The sequence below is a fragment of the Etheostoma spectabile genome, chromosome 2 (genome assembly GCF_008692095.1).
Source record: "Etheostoma spectabile isolate EspeVRDwgs_2016 chromosome 2, UIUC_Espe_1.0, whole genome shotgun sequence".
Classification (NCBI taxonomy): Eukaryota; Metazoa; Chordata; class Actinopteri; order Perciformes; family Percidae; genus Etheostoma; species Etheostoma spectabile.
Window position 1 is genome coordinate 22,806,828 of NC_045734.1, and position 19,518 is coordinate 22,826,345.

The 19,518-nt window shown below is 39.6% G+C and overlaps 3 protein-coding genes across 6 annotated transcripts in view; 2 read left to right on the forward strand and 1 right to left on the reverse strand.

Moving 5' to 3' along the window:
* Positions 1-3,294: 3,294 nt before the first annotated feature.
* On the forward strand, positions 3,295-5,699 carry LOC116702168 (keratin, type I cytoskeletal 13). The gene is made up of 7 exons (XM_032536317.1): positions 3,295-3,841; positions 4,118-4,200; positions 4,332-4,488; positions 4,613-4,774; positions 4,906-5,031; positions 5,152-5,369; positions 5,487-5,699. The coding sequence occupies exons 1-7, from the start codon at positions 3,365-3,367 to the stop codon at positions 5,575-5,577; spliced, it is 1,314 nt and encodes a 437-aa protein (XP_032392208.1). The 5' UTR covers positions 3,295-3,364; the 3' UTR covers positions 5,578-5,699.
* A 1,543-nt stretch (positions 5,700-7,242) lies between these two features.
* krt98 (keratin 98) overlaps positions 7,243-19,518 on the reverse strand; it is a 16,827-nt gene continuing 4,551 nt past the window's right edge. Inside the window, exons 3-8 of one of the 4 annotated variants that reach the window (XM_032536355.1) lie at positions 9,006-9,162; positions 8,727-8,888; positions 8,434-8,559; positions 7,648-7,868; positions 7,504-7,514; positions 7,243-7,391 (exon numbers count right to left, since the gene is read on the reverse strand). In XM_032536355.1, the coding sequence (XP_032392246.1) occupies positions 7,291-7,391; positions 7,504-7,514; positions 7,648-7,868; positions 8,434-8,559; positions 8,727-8,888; positions 9,006-9,162 (778 nt within the window). In that variant the 3' untranslated portion in view covers positions 7,243-7,290. The remainder of the gene's footprint in view (positions 7,392-7,503; positions 7,515-7,647; positions 7,869-8,433; positions 8,560-8,726; positions 8,889-9,005; positions 9,163-19,518) is intronic. The other 3 variants (XM_032536338.1, XM_032536330.1, XM_032536347.1) reach the window with 3 other exon arrangements.
* LOC116702196 (keratin, type I cytoskeletal 13) lies at positions 14,796-17,941 on the forward strand. The gene is made up of 8 exons (XM_032536368.1): positions 14,796-15,137; positions 15,431-15,513; positions 15,630-15,786; positions 16,281-16,442; positions 16,593-16,718; positions 17,341-17,561; positions 17,688-17,698; positions 17,819-17,941. Exons 1-8 carry the CDS (start codon positions 14,835-14,837, stop codon positions 17,914-17,916), a joined length of 1,161 nt encoding a protein of 386 aa, XP_032392259.1. The 5' UTR covers positions 14,796-14,834; the 3' UTR covers positions 17,917-17,941.

Consider the following 19,518-nt stretch of genomic DNA (forward strand, 5'->3'; position numbering starts at 1 on the left):
ACACAGTAAATGTGTCAAAAAAACTTGATTGATTTGTCTTTTTGGAAAAGGCCGTGCAGGATGAAGTGCAATTACAACTCCCACACAAGTCATGTGTATGACATAGCAGATTGTCACCAGATACAGAGCACAGCAAAAGTTTTCAGAGAGTTTTGAATATGCTTTAATCATATCTGCTAAAAAGCTGAAAATCCCTTTCAGTGAATGGAGAATACACCAGTATGCAGGAATACGTATCTCAAAAAAAAGCATGCATACCTCATTCATACTGTTTCACACACAAGAACCGCAGTTACATCTTGCCCTGTTAACAACACATACCATCACCATAAATCACTCAGCTCACATAAACACTCTGCCGTTTTTAATCAGGGCAGAGTGTGATGCAGAGTATATTTGTTGCGAAACATTATACTACAATCAAACATTTAGTTTTTTGTCTACCTATCAAATTTAGCTTGATAACACCAAGAAAGCATATTAAGACAGTATACAAAGATATTAGTGTTAAAACAATACATAAAGGCTCTAACGCTTGTGTTTTATCTAATAAATCTTTGAACAAGAGAATCTCAATACTAATGCAGACTGAATGAAAACGTTTCAGCAACAATGGCCTGCTTCACACTTAGTACTGTCCAACTTACTTACCTAATGCCCACTATGCCTGTTGGCATGTAGGGCAAAAACTTTTCCACTCTTGTCTGTTTTGGGCCAGTGTCTTTATAGAGCCCCAGGTGGGATGCAGGGTCTTCAGCTCTCCGTACTGTCCAAGCACAGTCTTAACTAACTGGAGGCTACCGAGCAGCTTCTGAGCAGCAGGGAGTGCTTTGCTCAAAATCACCTCGAGCAGTGTGGGTAATCTTCTGGTCACAAGCCCACTTCTCTTTCCCTCTAGATCACTACTGCCAGACAAATTAATTAGAATTTTCTGTTTGGTTTTTCAAAGGAATTAATGTCGTTCATTTGCAGTACAAGATAAAATGCATTTTTTCTAACTGAGTAAGTAAGTGCAATAATTATTCAATTAAGTTTACAAACCTTCTTAACACTACACACTAAACTGCATTTAAAGACTAAAGACTTGTAAAATCAGTGAATAGATTGTAGAAGTTGGGATCACACACACACACACACACACACACACACACACACACACACACACTCACACACACTAGATCTGTTACAATTTAATATTGCTTTGATCATTTTATAAGCACGGTTGATTTCACATTTCACTGAAAAAAGATGTGTATTGCGGGACCTGTAATGAAACGATGACAATCAGATATTTTTCACATTTCTTTTTTTAAATTTGAAGATTTGCAACTCAACCATATCCCCACCCCAAGTCAAATTCTCCAACTGAACCGCCTGTGACCTGCAGAGCAGTGAGATTTCTCTGATAGTCAGTGATTCCGCATGTGGGCTGACGCAATTGTTGCCTACCGCTGGAGGAAAGATAGCTGCCTGACAGATGCAAATTGCTATTAAAATGTCAAGAAAGCTAAATGTCTTATTTATTTGCATATTTATATTTTGCTTGTTTAACTAAAGTGCTATTTGCAAGTTGTGCAATGTCTGTCAATATGTGCTAGGGTTAGGGCATTAGCATTATATTTTACAAAGTGTGATCTGTTCTCACAATTTTTGTCAATCTACAGAAAACAGATTAATTCAGTCTTTTGCTCATTTATCACAGTGAAGCATGTTTTTCACAGTGTTACACATTAACATGCCATTGGCAATTGCTTTTGTTATCCTAACACCAACTTTACATAAACTAACTCAGCCAGAATAATGTAACAATATGCTCTATTTGAACCTCTCTGGTGCCACACCCTCATGTTATTCTATCACAGGGATGTCTTATTGCACAGACCTAACAATGTGTACACCACATGCAGGCAAACTAAAAGGAATCTAAAAAGAAAGAGTGTGGGCATCTGTGAATGGACCAGTGAAACCCTTAATGAAGTGCAACTGATCTGTTCAGAGCTATACATTACAGTGTGCACACACACAAGAAGCTGGTGCATTGGCATGAAACTGTTATCTCCAGACAGAGAAAAATATTATCACTCATATATTGCTGGAGTTCAGTCTTCAATTTCCAATATCTCTTCTATTTTGGACATTATTTATTTAGCACACACATGAGATGAGTTTGCAACCTTAAAATGGAAAGCAGCAGTGAAAAGAAACATCTGGTCTGTATTACTTCAGACTGTCGATGTGCACAGTCAGCAATAGTAATTTGTTTGAAGTAAAACCACTCTTTGTTAGATATAACCAGAAGTTAAATGTTCAAAATAATACATCCGTTAATTTTATAATCAAACAACAAGGAAATGTTTAATTGCCTGCAAATACTTGAAAGAAATATTGTGATGGCAAGAAAAGAAGCAAACAAGCAAGGGCTTGTTCCTGTTTTGGCATGATGCACAGGCCAAAGTACGATGCCAAGAAAAACAAAGAACACGCAGGCATATCTGGGGTGAGCTTTCCAACAGTTTTCTGTGCAGTTTAAACAAGGACAGGTATCGACTGACATACGGACTGACATCATGCCTACAAAGAATGCTTCTTACTGGCAACCCTGCAGGCTAGAAGTGAAGGAAACAAAAGAGAGTGTATAAAATTGTCAGGTTCAATTTTTGAAAAATAACTAAAACTGTAATTAACAAATTAATTGATATATAAAAAGTGATTTCAATGCATGATAACAGAGAGCAAAAGGACAAAGAATGTATGAGAAGTTCAGTAAAAAAATATATCAATCATGTACTTATCCATTTTACAGTGTTTGCAATGCTTGTTGCCTTGGTAACAAAACTTTGGCCAGCATGGTATGGCAGTCTTGCTCAATTTCATTGGCACGACATTCAATAAAAACACATCACCTGAGGTTGAAAATCTGCCAGATTTGACTGAATAATAAAATTGACTCTGACAATGACAGGCGGGGCTGTTTCACAATAGGCAGTATGCTTTGAGGAAACAAAAGATATAGGTTCACATGGACAACGCGTCTTCATGCACATTCATATGACGCATGGGAATAAAAGGTTGAATGGAATAATGAAGCCGTTGTATGAGATTTGCAGTTGTGATATAGATTTCAGTAAAAGTTAAATCCCTCTTTATCTTTGTGATCATTACACAAAATACAACTTAAGGGTGTGTGTGATGGGTGGAGCAGACCAACCATTTTAGGTGTTGCTCCTCCCTTCAGTCCTGCCCGCCCCCTTCTGCACCAGAGGCAGTAGCAGCAGCAGGATAAAAGGGGACGGAGGCAGAGCTACGCATCTCAGTCCATCTCATTCTCTCCAAGGCAGATCTCCTGAGCAGTCTTCACTTCAAAATGTCATCACGCATGTCTTATTCCTCCTTTGGAGGTGCAGGTCAAGGTGGTGGCTATGGTGGCTCGGTGCGAAAGTCTTATAGTTCCAGCGTGTATGGTGGTGCAGGTGGCTCAGGAGCAAAAATCTCTGTTCCCTCCTATGGCAGTAGATCAGTTAGCAGTTATAGCATGGGAGGAGGTGGAGGTGGAAGTGGAGGTGGAGGTTTTACTTTTGGCTTGGGAGCGGCTGGAGGTGCAGGCGGAGGTGGAGGCTTCGGCGGAGGGGCTGGCATGGACATCCATGTTGGGGCCAACGAGAAGGCCACCATGCAGAACCTGAACGACCGTCTGGGCTCCTACCTGGAGAAGGTGCGCAACCTGGAGAAGGCCAACGCTGAGCTGGAGCTCAAGATCCGTCAGTTCCTGGAGAGTAAGTCCTCCCCTGCTGCCCGTGACTACTCACGATTTGAGGCCACCATTGCTGACCTGCAAGGAAAGGTACTGAATGTTGCATGGCTTCTGATTTCTGAATAAGATACATTTCTCTCTGTAGTTTACCAAACAATGTAACTATCAGATGAACATGTTAGAAATGATGCATTGGAACTTTAACTAACTCAGAGTAGCAATGTGCAACAATACTATCCTTGTGTTACATGCAATGCTTTTGTGAAGTGTTGTTCACAACATACTTGATGTTTACAGAGTTTCTTTACAGCTGGAGAGAGTTAGATGAAAGAAATGTACTAACTGAAACCATGCTTCATCACACAGATCCAGGATGCTACTCGGAACAATGGAGGCATCTATCTGTCTATTGACAATGCAAAACTGGCAGCAGATGACTTCAGAACCAAGTAAGTAAAAGGATGAGAGATAGAAGGTGTCAACATAGTAAAAACTGAAATTACTCTGGAGCAATACATGTAATATGTGTAAATGATGTGGATGTTGAGGTGCAAATGTCTGATCTCTTGCTGCCTCACAGGTATGAGAATGAGCTAGCAATGCGTCAATCAGTGGAGGCAGATATCGCCGGTCTAAAGAGACTGTTGGATGAGCTGACACTGGCCAGATCAGACCTGGAGATGCAGATAGAAGGCCTCAAGGAAGAGCTGATTTACCTCAAAAAGAACCACGCGGAGGTGTGTAGAAAATGCATAACAGTCATCTGAGTGGATTTGATTTCAATGTGCTGTCTCGAAGCAGAACTAATTTTCCTCAAGTCAGTAAATATAAACCTTTTACTAAACTCCTCTTATTTACCAGGAATTGGCATCCATGAGAACTCAGATGAGTGGACAGATCAACGTAGAGGTGGATGCAAAAAAGCAGCCAGACCTGAGCAGCATCATGGCTGAAATACGTGAACAGTATGAGAGTGTGGCTAACAAGAACCAGAAAGAACTTGAAGCTTGGTTCCAAGCAAAGGTAAGACTGGACCCAAATCCTGTGATGATTATTAATTAAATAAGTAATTTGTCATTGCCTATTTAGACTCCTATATATATGTAACATATGTAGTTACACGTGACACTGATGTTCTCCCATGTCTACTGCAGTCAGAGTCACTAAACAAGGAAGTGGCAGTCAGCACAGAAACTCTCCAATCGTCAAAGTCAGAAATCAACGAAATCCGACGCACCCTGCAAGGCCTGGAGATCGAGCTACAGTCCCAACTTAGCATGGTAAATGCTGATGATCTTCGGCAAATCTTGTATACAATTTGATGCACCCAAAGTTTTTTTTCTTCAATTAACTCACTCCTTCTCTTCTTCATCCCTCTTCTCGTCGCCATCCTCCTCTAGAAATCGTCCCTGGAAGGCACTTTAGCTGAGACAGAGTCACGGTATTCCATGCAGCTCCAAGGCCTCCAGAGGCAGGTGACATCCCTGGAAGAACAACTGATGCACCTGCGTTCTGACATGGAACGCCAGGGCCAAGAATACAAAATGCTGCTCGACATCAAGACAAGGCTGGAGATGGAGATCGCAGAATACAAGAGGCTGTTGGACGGAGAGGGCAGGTAATTTATCTGCAAAGAACAATTCTGTCCTTTCAAGACAAACTCATACTCTTAACCTGTAAGATGAAGCATTGTACTGATGTTTAATGCAAGTACTGTGATTGTACCCCTCCACAGTTTCGTACCTCAAGGGAAATCCTCTAGCAAGGTGATAGTGGTCACACAGGAACTGAGAGATGGCAAGGTGGTTTCCTCCTCCACTTCCTAATCTGTCTCATGCAGCAAACGCAACACAAGGGGCAAACCTGAGGACCACAAGAACCAATTAATCCAATACTTCCTTCACATACACACGTGAATGTAATAAAAGGCTGCCAGTTTGCTGACTACTATTTTGTCCTGTTTTGACTTATTTGTGTTTCAATTCCTAAAACTGTCCTGATAGTGGCATGGTTTTTAGATGAACCATAGGTTTTTACATAAGAAAAATGTTTATCTTCATCCTGACAAGAGTTGCAAAGGGTATTTGGTAGGTCTGAGATATCATTATTTTAAAGATATTTGTGTAAAACCTGCTGAATGAAACCGTAAAAACTTTAAGGGTGAGCCACATTATTAGCTGGATATAAAATAGTAGAACAATCAAGGCTTTGATATAATATAAAGTGGCTAATATCCTGAGGGTTGTTGGGGTAATATGAGCGAAGAGTAAGTTTTTTCCCCTTTGTTCAACATTTTTGTCCGAGATACTAGTGAGTTCAGCCTTAGAAGCCAAACAGTGTTCAGCAACACAGGCGTACAGTCATACAGCTCTGAAGTAGACAGCATTCATGCTCCAATAAATCCAGATTCAAAACCATTTGAAAACACACTATTAAAAGTGCCAATAAATGCAATGTAAAATGTAGCCTTAATGCCTCACAATAGAGTCCTGGGTTTGAATTTTCTTGCTCCAGAAGTCCTTGTGCACGTTTTCATGTACGCATAAAGTCAATTCTCCTGGTGTTGGATTAGACTTTACAACTCAAGGGAGTTTCATTCACTTTTACCAATGCATGCTGAGACAGGAACCAGTGCCTCATTACACAGATTAAAGCTGCATCAACCAATGTCACAAAGGGGCTGAGCATTTATGTACAGTATTTTATGAAATTGAACACAAATGGTGGTATTCCAACGAAAGTTTTGCTTTTCTAGGTTCTCTAATTATTTGTTTATTTATTTATTATTACACGGTTTAAAAAATCCTGATAGAGTAACTTATTCTTGAGATGGGATCACACCAGCCACATCCACAAATTTAAAGTTTAAACTAATTTAAGTTTAAAACAAAATGGTTAAGTTTTAAAAAGTGTGTGGTCCAAGCTCCCGGAGTAGGGGGGCATGAAGTAGGGAAGCCCCCCCCCCCAAATATACACCTTTGACCCAATTTGACATTGCAACAGGAGTGTTCCCATTGCAAGATTTGTAGTTCAAATATATTTTTATTATGTAGTCCACAATTGGCCTGTGGGTCTGGTTTGGTCTTCATTGACCTTAAAGAAATCCTTGGGATCTTAGATAGATGTTCTTAAACAGCTTGTGGCTAATCTTGTGTTTGCTATTAAAACTTGTTTGTTGAGAGCTGTGAAATGAAACCATTCAGTAGGCAAAATGTGCCGTAAAACAATAAGCTAAAAAAGGTTTAAAAAATTGCCCCTCAAATATTTGAATTAAAGATTTGGGTGTTAACTCTATTGTTTTGAAATACTGTACGTACGACACCTTTTCACATGTACTTGATTCATTGTTAACAAAAAACATGAATACACATTTGTGCGGCTTTGTGAATACATGGAAGAGTACGTTTTAATCATCAGCATCTGTATCTGATATTTACTTAGAAATGTTAGAGTATTCTGTTCATTATACAATATAAAAAGACACAAAAACGTTTAATTCAACTGCATGATCTTTATTGATTTTTGTTATTTCTTCCAATTTATCCCTTAATCTCATCGATGTCCACATCAACGGTCTTGCTGCTCTCGACCACCCTTCCATCCACAACTGTCTCCACCACTGTGATGACCTTTTTGACCACTGAGGAAAACAAAAAGATGCAACAATAATGAGAATATATCTTAAATCCAGCTAAAACAAACACGTTTTAGTGAAAAAAATGTGAATGATATGCATGTGAAAAAATGCTCACCTTGTCTTGAACTGGCATTAAAAGAGAAAAAGAAAGAAGAAAACATTAGTCTAAAATATATCCACAGTAAGGAGTAGGAGTAAATATTATTTCTCTGTAATTGCCCTGTCCAGTAAGTGTTTCTCTCTTTTCACCAGGTCTCACCTGTCATCCTCCCCATCAAGCAACCTCCTGTACTCAGCGATCTCCAGCTCCAGCCGGGTCTTGAGGTCCAGCAGAATGTCGTACTCCTGCTTGTTGCTGGTGATGTTAGCGTGGAGCTGGGACAGCTGAGCCTCCAGGCTTGTGACCATGTTCTGGAGGCTTGTTAGCTGTGCAGCGTAGCGCGTCTGATTCTCTGACAAGGTGCCCTCCAGAGATGCTTTCTGTTGTGGTCAGAGGAAGAAATTAGGCAAATAGGCAGACAGTGATTAAAAGTTAGAGAAGTTACGTGATGCAAGTAAAAATGTTGAAAGTGTAAAACAAATGTTTACTAGCATCATGTGGTTCTGCACACTTCGGAATTACCCTTATACACTTTCTTGCCGCACTAGATGAGAATATTGAAGCCACTCACATGTCAGCTAGACATGACTCTGCAGCTGGTTAGCTTATAGCTTAGCATAAGGAATGGAATCTGTGAAACAGCTAGCCTGGCTTAGGGTAACGGTAACACAATCTGCCAACTAGCTTCTTTGAAGCCCAAAAATTGTACATATTCATATTATCTTCTTTGTTTAGTGGCATTTCAAGTTTTGGAAGTTAATTTTTATGCTCACTGTGAAGCTAAGCTAGGCTGCTGGCTGTAGCGTTGTAGCTTTATATTTAACAGATATGAGACAACAAAAGAATATAATAGTGTTTCCCAAAATGTCAAACTATTTCTTTAAACATCTGATGTTACAGTGTTGTTAATATGTGGGGTACCATCACACGTCTTTGTTGACATACCATGCTCAAATGGGACTGCCGTTCAATTTGAAGCCTCTGGAGGGTGCTCTTCAGGTCCTTAACCTTTGTGCTGAATGTGACCAGAATCTCTGTGTGTGAATTCACTTCCTGCTCCACTACTGTAATCTGGGCAGATCAGAAAAACAATGTTCATAGATTTACTCAACAATTATAGTACACAATTGACATACTGTCAAGCCAAATAAGCATGTAAATACTGTCAAGCCAAATAAGCTCAATCTAACTATATTGAAGGTCTCCAAAGTGTATCATAAGCATTTGTAGCTTCTCACCTTTTTCTGGTACCATGCCTCGAGTTCCTTGCGGTTCTTGCTGATCACACTCTCGTAGTGTTCCCTGATCTCTGAGATAACCTGGTTCAGGTCTGTGGAGGGAGAAGCATCCATGGCTACATTGACCTGGCCTCCCATCTGACTCCTCAGAAGAGCCAACTCCTGTAGGGGACAAGGACAATGCCTCAGTCAGCAAGTGTAATAACTTAAAATGCCATCAACAAACTTTGAGGTAATTGCAATGGGTGCACCACTACTTCCTCATCTAAACACAATCACCTCTTCGTGGTTCCTCTTGAGCATGATGAGCTCTTCCTTTAGGGTCTCACACTGATTCTCCAGGTCCATTTTGGCCAGGTTCATCTCATCATAAATCCTCTTCAGTCCAGAGATGTCTGCCTCCACAGCCATCCTCATGGCCAGCTCGTTCTCATACCTGAGGGGGGCACACAGAAGGGTTTATTGGGTTGTTGAGATTAGAAGTTGTCAGTGAGTCATGACTTAACGCTTCAATGTGCATGTAAAGTTTCACTTATAGCATCGTCGTGTGGGGCAGGGGGATACACTCACTTCATTTGGAAATCGTCAGCAGCCAGTTTTGCATTGTCAATGCCCAGGACTGCCTTGGAATTAAGTTTATAGGCGATACAAATCTGAGGAGGTGAACCAAACAAGACAGAAAATGTACAACCAAGATCATGTTTCATGCAGTTTTACCAACCAGTATCTAAAATAAAAAAAATACCTGCTGTACTGATTTAGATAAATGGTTGTTATTCAATTTCTACTATTTTTGAGAAAAGGATCCTTTAAAAATGTGATTCTCAAAGAGTTGGATGATAACAGTACATAAATCATGTAACTTAAATTTTCTCATGCATCAAAAAAAATTAATTCATACAACTATTTAAATAACGATGTGACACACCATTGGAATTAATCCGGTATTAAAATGTTGACTGTACTGCGTTCTGTTATGTGCTTGCTGATTAGATGGCCTACTTCTACGCTACGCCAACGATGGGTTTCCTATGTCTCTAACTGTCGTAACCCCACATACAGTATACTGTACATACCAACAGATACCTAACAACCACCACACACCCACAGTAAAAGATGAGAAGAGGAAGATAACGGAAAACACAGAAACACACACACATATCTGTCTACTTCCTCTCACCTTGTCCTTCAGGTTGTCAATGATGGTGAAGTATTTGGTGTAGTCGTGGCAGACGACAGTTCTGCTCTGGTACCACTCTCTGATCTGCATGTCCAACTTGTTGTTCTCCGTCTCCAGGATGTGTACCTTCTCCAGGTAGGAACCCAGACGATTGTTCAGGTTCTGCATGGTGGCCTTCTCGTTGGCCCCGACGTGGAGGTCCAGGCCATCAGACATGTTGAAGCCTCCAGAGGATGCTCCATAGCTCTGCTGGGATGAGGAGATGCGGGTGCCACGGCCGCCTGCTCCACCATAAACACTCATGGTCCTCTGGCCATAGCTCTGCTGAGATGAGGAGATGCGGGTGCAAAGGTCTTGTGCTCCACCGTAAACACTCATGGTCCTCTGGCCGTTGGATGTGCTGCTGAGCGACATGCTGGAAGGTCTGTATCTGGATCAGGTAGGTAGGTAGATTACTGGAGTTGATCTGCAGCTGAAACCATCTCCTGGTCTCCTTGGTTATATAGCTGTCACACACAGCAAAGTGGGAAGGGCTAGGAGGGGTAGTTGAAAGGGAACAATGTGGCTGACCAGTTACCCCCTTCCTGTTTTATGTAATCCCTTCATTAGCACGGGTCTCGGTACTGGTTTGTAGGGGTTCACCCGCCTTTTTTCAGGTGGAACCCGATATTCCACATTTCAACTTTGCTCAACTCTCCTTTTCAATACTCCTCGGTTCATCTTAAACCTTCAGAGGTTTGTAGCCTTCCTTGTTAGGTTGCTTGAAAGCAAGTTTATAAGCCTTGTGTTAATAATCTTGTAAAATATTCACTTATAGCAGACAGACATGGCACATACCTGCTTTACTTCTTAGATAGCCAAAGTTACTTCACGCATACGGCCATATGTTCAAGATTTTGGTTATTGACTGTATTCATGAATTAATTTATGTTTTTATTCAAGTGTTATATACCTGGTATAGGTGTTACATAGCCTACATGGATTTATAACATTACATATTTATATACACATTAAACACATTTACTAAACCAAGCTGTAATACAATCTCTAAGATATCATCACAAGCTGCATGTTATGTGAGAAATATGATTTTACATGACCATATCTTCATGTAAGCACCCTGGAAAATCTGTTAACACGCTGCTTAGATATATTTGCAGAGCAGCCAAGTACATCATTTTTAAAACCTATATTTAATGTTAGAAAAACATTTAACTGCCTTAACTTTAAAGGCTGTAGCATTATATAGGCTGTAGTTGTAGTGATTTGTGATTTTGACTTCTTGAAATATGGTGATACTGTATCTAGCACAGGTGATCATGAGTTGTTTTAGGCTGTAGGTTTCTATGCAGACCACCTGGTTTTTCACAAAGAACAAACAATTGTCCAGTGGTGGAAAGTAATTACGTAAGTACATTCAGTCAATTACTTAAGTTTAGTTTTGAGATACTTTACTTAAGTTTTTTTATTTTTATTTTATGCCACTTTATGCTTCTATTCCACATCATTTATTTGATAGCTTAAGTTAATTTAGCAGATTCCAAATATTAATACAATATATGAATCAACTACTACATGATGAGGTATTATTATTAATCAAGCTAAGGCACTTATAATTATAATCCAGTAATATAATATATATGACCAAGAGCCATTCTGCATGTTGAGTAGTTTTTGTACTTTAAGTATAATTTCATGCCAATACTTTTATTATTAACATTTTGAATCCATGACTTTCAGTTATGACAGAGTATTTTACACTGTGGCATTTTTACTTTAATTAAGTCAATTAATCTGGATACTTCTTCCACCACTGCAATTTGGAATTTCATCAGGAACCGCTTACTAACCGGAGGGATTTTTGTGGTTCCCAGAACATAACATTCCTAGAACCTTTTTTTCTTGGGGTCTGACTGGACCAATTTGGGGATTTTTATGTTCCTAAGACCACAGTTCCTGTAACTCTTTCAATTCCTACTTCAGGGTCTTTTTGCAGTTCCCTTATCTGCATAGGAACCTAGGTCAATGAGAGTCATGTTTCCGGTACAGACAGACCAACAATGGGACAATTTAAACAATTTTCGCCATCTTATTCATCACTAAATTCACTTGTGAGAACGTTGTTTTTTGAGTTGAGAAGCTCCATAAAGTGATGCCACAGCCAGCTAGTGCCTCCCAGGGCCGTTAGGTCGTCACTTGGACAGTCATGCTCGGAGACCTCGCTGTAAGTTAGAGGTCTCTCAGACCACTCTCGTAAATAAAAGTCTTTTATTTTGCAGTTGATGCAGGGGAAAGAGAGATACCGTTTCTCTTTGGGAGAATTTAACTTATGACAGGCTATGTACATTAGATTTAGTCATTAGTTCATACTTTGGTTCATTTGTTTTTTGCATTTTAACGCCATAAAGACCGTTGCCGGGCTTGCGTTACTCCCTTACCCCTCCGACCAGTTCTTGTGGCCACTTGGCCAGTGCAAATGCAAATGGAGAAACCAGTTATGGGGGAGAGTAGTTAATAGAACTGTTTAGAAGTGGATAATTACCATAACTACTTTCCTGTAATTATCTGCCTGGAAAGCGGCTATAGAGGGTGTTACACTGAGATTGAATAAATGCAACAGAAATGTAGTTTTCCTTAGATAGTTTCCCCCACTAAACAGTAGGACAAGCCTGACGAGAAAAACTTGTTTCACTGGTGAAACAAATCTCCCATGTCCACTACAGTCAGATACGCTGAACAAGGAGGTGGCAGTCAGCACAGAAATTCTCCAAAAGTCCATGTCAGGAATTGAGCTTCCCAACTTATCATGAAAAATGACTTAAGTCATGATCTAGGGCAAATCTTACACACAATTTGATTTGCAAAATAAGAATCCAATACTTACATTTGTGAATGCACTAACAGGCTGCCTGTTTGCTATCTCACATTTTGTCCTGTTTGACTTATTTGTGTCCTAATTTAACATTATGTCATAGCATGGTTTGTAGATGAACCAAAGGTCTGTGAAAGTGGTGTGAGTGCAGTTTACCAGTGAAAAAGAGTTTTTCAGTACCTTGTCAGGCTTGTCCTAATCAGTAGAGGAAACTTTCTAAAGAAAACTAAATTTCTGTCATATTTATTTAATCTCAGTGTTACACCCTTGGTGGTGCAATCCCAAATTGCAGTAGTGGAAGAAGTAATAAGATCTAAGTAGAAATTTCCCAGTGTAAAGATATTATTGGTAAAATACAAGTAAAAGTCATGCATTCAAAGTCTTACCTAAGGGAAATTAGTATTGGCATCAAAATAAAGGCTACTTATGACAAAAAGTTAAAGTATTTATTATACAGTATGGCCCATTTAGAATCATATAACTGGATTATAATTATGAATTTATTAATGTGTACATCCCTTTTATGCTTCAGATTTTAAATGTGGAGCTAATTGCAGCTGCTTTGTTTGTTGCTGGGTAATGTAAAGGGATATTTCACCATTCGAAAGATGAACATATCGTTAAATTGGGTCACTTGTGTAATAGAAATGTTAAATTCTATTCGAGTTTGGTGCCTTTTAGGGCGAGAAAAGCCAGAAAATGTGTTTTTGGCTCATGTGGATGAAAGACACCAAATCCCAGAATGCAATTACTTTGCTGCTCAAAGAGTCCACTCCCAAGCCACGCCAAAAGTTTACAGACATAGACAGACAGTGAGGCAGTCAACTCAACTCAAGTGTGTTTTATTGTTATTAAAATGTATATTGTATTAAATGTATGTTTATAAAATTATGTACTCGGCTGCTAAGTAAATATATTTAAGCAATAAGTTAACAGATTTCCCGGGTTGCTTACATAAAGATATTGTGATGCAAAATCATATTTCTTATATAACTTGCAGTGTGTGGTGATATTTTAAAGATAAATTCACAGTTTGGTTTACTAAACGTGTAAAATGTACTGTTTATAGGAATACATTTTAGTTTTAGTTTTAGTGATTTCTGAGTAATTTAAAATTGAGAATACTGTTATTTACTATGTTTGCAATTAAAAGGACAGAAAGTGTGTGATTCATACAAATCACCTGTGTGATTTGTATGATGTTGACAATGAAATAGTCTACTGTTCATTCACAACATGATCTTTGCTCAGTTTTTGTTCAAAACTCACCATCACAGCATGTAAGCACTGTGTGATTAATTTAGGATAATATCTATGTTTTGACATATACGGATAGAGTTCCATGTTTTTTTTTTCAAATGTAAGAGGCAACTTGTAAGTCCATGCATATAACACATATAAGACATGTATAATACTTCAATTTTTTTTTCATTTTCACGAAGACGGTAATATTGTATAAATCTTAATTATCCCAATGTTGAATATCTGGCCTAGACGTTTATGTGACAAAAACTACTAGAAGTATTTAAAGAAGTAAGAAGTAAGCATTTTAAAGTATAAGTTTCTGGGCCTCTAAAGTTGCTTTCAAGAAACCTAACAATGAAGGCTCTAAGTACAAACTTCTTAAACAAGGTTTAAGAAGAACTAAAGATAATCAAGAAATGTCCATTAATTGAAAAAAGTTGAAATGTGGAATCACGGGTTCCACCTGAAAAAAGGCAGATGAACCCCACCAGTCACCACACCTGTGCTAATGAAGATTTTGCATAGAAGATTAAGGGGGTAACTGGTCAGCCACATTCTTCCCTTTCAACTACCCCTCTTAGCCCTTCCCACTTTGCTGCGTGTAACAGCTATATAACCAAGGAGACCAGGAGATGGTTTCAGCTGCAGATCAACTCCAGTAATCTACCTACCTACCTGATCCAGATACAGACCTTCCAACATGACGTTCGGTAACATATGCTACGACCAGAAGTCTACAAGTGTTTGCAGTGGAGCAGGAGGCCTTGCGGCCCGGATCTCCTCCTCCCAGCAGAGCTATGACCAGAAGACCATGAGTGTGTATGGTGGAGCAGGCGGCCGTGGCACCCGCATCTCCTCATCCCAGCAGAGCTATGGAGCATCCTCCGGAAGCTTCAACATGTCTGATGGCCTGGACCTCCACGTTGGGGCCAACGAGAAGGCCACCATGCAGAACCTGAACAATCGTCTGGGTTCCTACCTGGAGAAGGTGCACATCCTGGAGACGGAGAACAACAAGTTGGACATGCAGATCAGAGAGTGGTACCAGAGCAGAACTGTCGTCTGCCACGACTACACCAAATACTTTGCCATCATCGATGACCTGAAGGACAAGGTGAGTCCTTATTTATAATACACTGCTCATTTGCTTTGGAAGGAGACAGATGTGTGTGTGTGTGTGTGTGTGTATGTTTCTATGTGTTCTGTTATCTTTCTCTTCTCATCTTTCACTTTGAGAGTGTTGGAGAAGTGAGTATCTGTTGGTGTGTATACTGTATGTGGGGTTATGACCCATACAGGAAACCCATCACCAACTTTGTGTATTAGTCTCATCAGGAAGCACATAACACAACAGTATGGAACATGAGCTTTTTCTCACTTGTTTCCTTATTTTTGTTTCCTCCTCAGATTTGTATCGCCTCTAAGCTTAATGCCAAGACAGTCCTGGACATTGAAAATGCAAAAATGGCTGCTGATGATTTTAAAATGAAGTGAGTGTATCCCCCTGTCCCACACTACGATGCAACATACAAGAAATTAAACTTAACGTATGCACATCAAAGCTAATCTTACTGACCAACTAAACACTCCTTTGTTCCCCCATCAGGTATGAGACAGAGCTGGCCATGAGGATGGCTGTGGAGGCAGACATCTCTGGACTGAAGAGGACATTTGATGAGATGTCCCTGACCAAAATAGATTTAGAGAATCAGTGTGAGACCCTGAAGGAAGAGCTCATCATGCTCAAAAGGAATCACGAAGAGGTGAGAATGTATAATTCAGGGAATAGTGGTGTGTACCCATTTGGCCCAATTTGTTGATGGAAGTTTCACATGTTTCATCATGCATCTGTCGACACCCCTGATACATTCTTCGACACAGACCAACACCCACTTCTTGTATGCACATAACTTGAAACCGCAAGAAACTCTGGCCTGAAAACACAGCCTCTGTCTTACACTGAGGAATTTCCATGTAAGGTTAATGCTTTTATAAACAGGTCTGCCGCCTTTTCACCCTTTCCCCGGCTTTGCGCTTCTTCCCTCTGCTCACTTCCTAGTTGTATTCTTATTTCCCTCCATTAGCTCATTGCTTCTGTTTGTCTCTGCCACACACACACACACACGCACACGCACAAGCACACGCACACACACACACACACACACACACACACACACACACACACACACACACACACACACAATTATTTTAAGTTAATACACCAGCTGACTGAGGCATTGTCCTTTTTCCCATACAGGAGTTGGCTCTTCTGAGGAGTCAGATGGGAGGCCAGGTCAATGTAACCGTGGATGCTTCTCCCTCTACAGACCTGAACCAGGTTATCTCAGAGATCAGGGAACACTACGAGAATGTGATCGGCCAGAACCGCAAAGAACTTGAGACATGGTACCAGAAAAAGGTGAGAAGCAAGAAATGCTTATGAAACCGCCACTTTGGCGACCTCCAATGTATTTATCGGTACATTAGGCTTATTAAGACGACATTGTGTCAGTTAATTTTCTAAAATTGTTGGATAAAACAATGAATATTGTTTCTCTGATCTGCCCAGATTACAGCAGTGACGCAGGAAGTGAACACACACAAAGAAGTACTGGTGACGTTCAGCAGAAAGGTTAAGGACCTGAAAAGCACATTCCAGATGCTTCAGATTGAACTGCAGTCCCATTTGAGCATGGTATGTAAAAAAAAAAAGATGAATTACCTTTTGGATGTTACACCGTGATGGTACTTACAATATGTGTATATGGTACATATTACTAGCTTCACTGTAGATGTTTAAAGAAATAGTTGTGACATTTGGGAAACACACTGATATTCTTTGTTGTCTTATATCTGTTAAATACAAAACTACAGCCAGCACCAGGTTAGGTTAGCTTCACAGTTAGCATAAAACCAGTAACTTCCAGGAATCCCCATGGTGTTTCTTTTTATTGGCACTAAACAAACAACATATTATGAATACATACTGTAAATATTTTGAGCTTAAAAGATGCTGGTAGGCAGATCTTGTTATCTTTGTCTGAGCCAGGCTAGCGGTTTCAATGATTCTATTCCTTAGGCTAAGCTATAGGCTAACTGGCTGCAGTTTCATGTCTAGCTGACATGTTAGTGGCTTCAATCTTCTCATCTAACTCAGTAAAAAAACGAATAAAGGTTGCCTTTTGTATGCAGAACCACATGATGCTAGTTAAACACTCACGCCAACAAGCATTGCAGCAGATTCTTACCACTATCAAGTAACTTACTTTTAATCACTGTCTGCCTATTTGCCTAATTTCTTCCTCTGACCACAACAGAAAGCATCTCTGGAGGGCACCTTGTCAGAGGCTCAGGCTCGCTACGCTACACAGCTAGCAAGCCTCCAGAACATGGTCACAAGCCTGGAGGCTCAGCTGTCCCAGCTCCACGCTAACATCACCAGCAACAAGCAGGAGTACGAAGTTCTGCTGGACCTCAAGACCCGGCTGGAGCTGGAGATCGCTGAGTACAGGAGGTTGCTGGATGGGGAGGATGACAGGTGAGACCTGGTGAAGAGAGACTTACTGGACAAAAATAGCCACTTACATGTGGTATAAACATTTAATAATCATGTGGAGATGTTCTAGACTTATGTTTCCTTCTTTGTTTTTCTCTCCAATACCAGTTCAAGACAAGGTGAGCATTTTTTCACATGCATATTATTAGTATTTTATCATTACAATGCTTTAGTTTCAAATGAGTTAAGAAATGTGATGTGATTTGATTATCATTGTCTTTTCTGTTCATTGTTTTCAGTGGTCACGAAGGTCATCACAGTGGTGGAGACAGTTGTGAATGGAAAGATAGTAGAGAGCAGCGAGACTGTTGATGTTGACGTGAAGGAGAGAAATTGATATATTGGAAGCAATAGCAAAAATCTGAAAAGATCATACAATTGAATAAACGTTTCTTGTGTGTTAAAAAATGAAAAGAATATTCCACATTTCTATTGTTGTCCATTACTAATGAACAATGAATGTTTTTCCATGTAACGTGAAAGCTATATTAATCAATCTTTTTATGTTAACAATGAATAAATACACGTTGTGAGAAGATGTACCAAAAAATTCTGAAAGAGTTATTTCACAATTTTGCATCTTTGAGGGGCGATTTTAGTTTTGCTTTTTTTAGCTCATTGTTTTACCACACATTTAGAATACCATTTAGTTTCATTTCACAGCCCAACAAACCAGACTATATTGCAAATAATCTCTAATTAACGCTTTGTACAATACTTACCTGCCTCTGCAGCCAACGTATACCATATCATAACATACCTTTTATGTCACATTCAACATTTCCACATCCCTGAGGTGCAGAGATTTTTATGCTTTTGTGTCGGCGACAGCCGTGGTCAGAGGCATTTTTTGTTGTCCGTATGTCCGTCTGCATGTATCTGTCAGTACCATTTCTGTTGAACCCTTGGAGCGAATTATTGAGGTCACATTTACCGTTACCTCATGTCTCTCCCATTATCCTGAATAGGCCTTCACCTCTGGCACAAGTGTGCACTTGAACTCCAGAATGAACTGACTGTACTTTGGAAGACAATGATCACAAAACATGTTTTGGCCATGAAGTATTGCTACGCTAATTATGACATTTCACACAGATGTCTAATAGTATAAAATTATGAAATTATGGAATTTTATATCCAAAAGGTCAAAAATAAACTTCCCTGTGACATAATAATGTTGTGCAAACACACTTTTATGGCCATCATTCAACACCATAACTCAGGAATAATCAGGCCTGGGTGTGGCTAGAGAAATTGAACTCAGGTGTGGACAACCACAGTTATAGTATGTTTTAACAAGGGGGGCAATCACTTTTTCACACAGGGCCATGATGGTTTGGATTTTTTTTCACTTTTAATAATAAACACCTTCATTTACAAATTGCATTTTGTGTTTACTTGTGTTGTCCTTGACTATTGTTTAAATTGGTTTGATGTTCCGAAACACTTCAGTGTGACAAACGTGCAAAGGAACAGGAAATGAGGAAGGGGGCAAACACTTTTTCACACCACTGTAGCTTATCTGTAAGCTACAGTGTAAGTTACTTTGGGTGGAGTTAAGGCTGCGGATTTTTTACAAGTTCGACAAAAGTGAAATATCCTTTTAAGGGTTGAGACTTAATCGAAGTGCACCAGTGCATGGTTTGCATCTTTTTTTTAAACAAAAAAGAACTTTGATTAACGCATGTGTGAGTAAGTTTAATCTATTAGCAACCAAATCTGATATGTACTTCTGTACAGAATATAAAATGTTAATTATTCATCAGTGAGGGACAATGTGGAGTATTCTGTTTATTATAAAATATAAAAAACACATAAGAACGTTTAATTCAACTGCATGATCTTTATTGATTTTTGTTATTGCTTCCAGTTTATCACTTAATCTCATTCACGCCCGTATCAACGGTCTTGCTGCTCTCGACCACCCTTCCATCCACAA

Excerpts from the sequence above, each read along its gene's own strand:
- LOC116702196 (XM_032536368.1), top strand. The coding sequence starts at position 14,835 with ATGAGTGTGTATGGTGGAGCAGGCGGCCGTGGCACCCGCATCTCCTCA. Across the intron at positions 15,138-15,430 it reads TCGATGACCTGAAGGACAAG|ATTTGTATCGCCTCTAAGCT; the intron begins GTGAGTCCTTAT and ends TTTCCTCCTCAG. Across the intron at positions 15,514-15,629 it reads GCTGATGATTTTAAAATGAA|GTATGAGACAGAGCTGGCCA; the intron begins GTGAGTGTATCC and ends TTCCCCCATCAG.
- LOC116702168 (XM_032536317.1), top strand. The coding sequence starts at position 3,365 with ATGTCATCACGCATGTCTTATTCCTCCTTTGGAGGTGCAGGTCAAGGT. Across the intron at positions 4,775-4,905 it reads AAGCTTGGTTCCAAGCAAAG|TCAGAGTCACTAAACAAGGA; the intron begins GTAAGACTGGAC and ends TGTCTACTGCAG. Across the intron at positions 5,032-5,151 it reads TACAGTCCCAACTTAGCATG|AAATCGTCCCTGGAAGGCAC; the intron begins GTAAATGCTGAT and ends ATCCTCCTCTAG.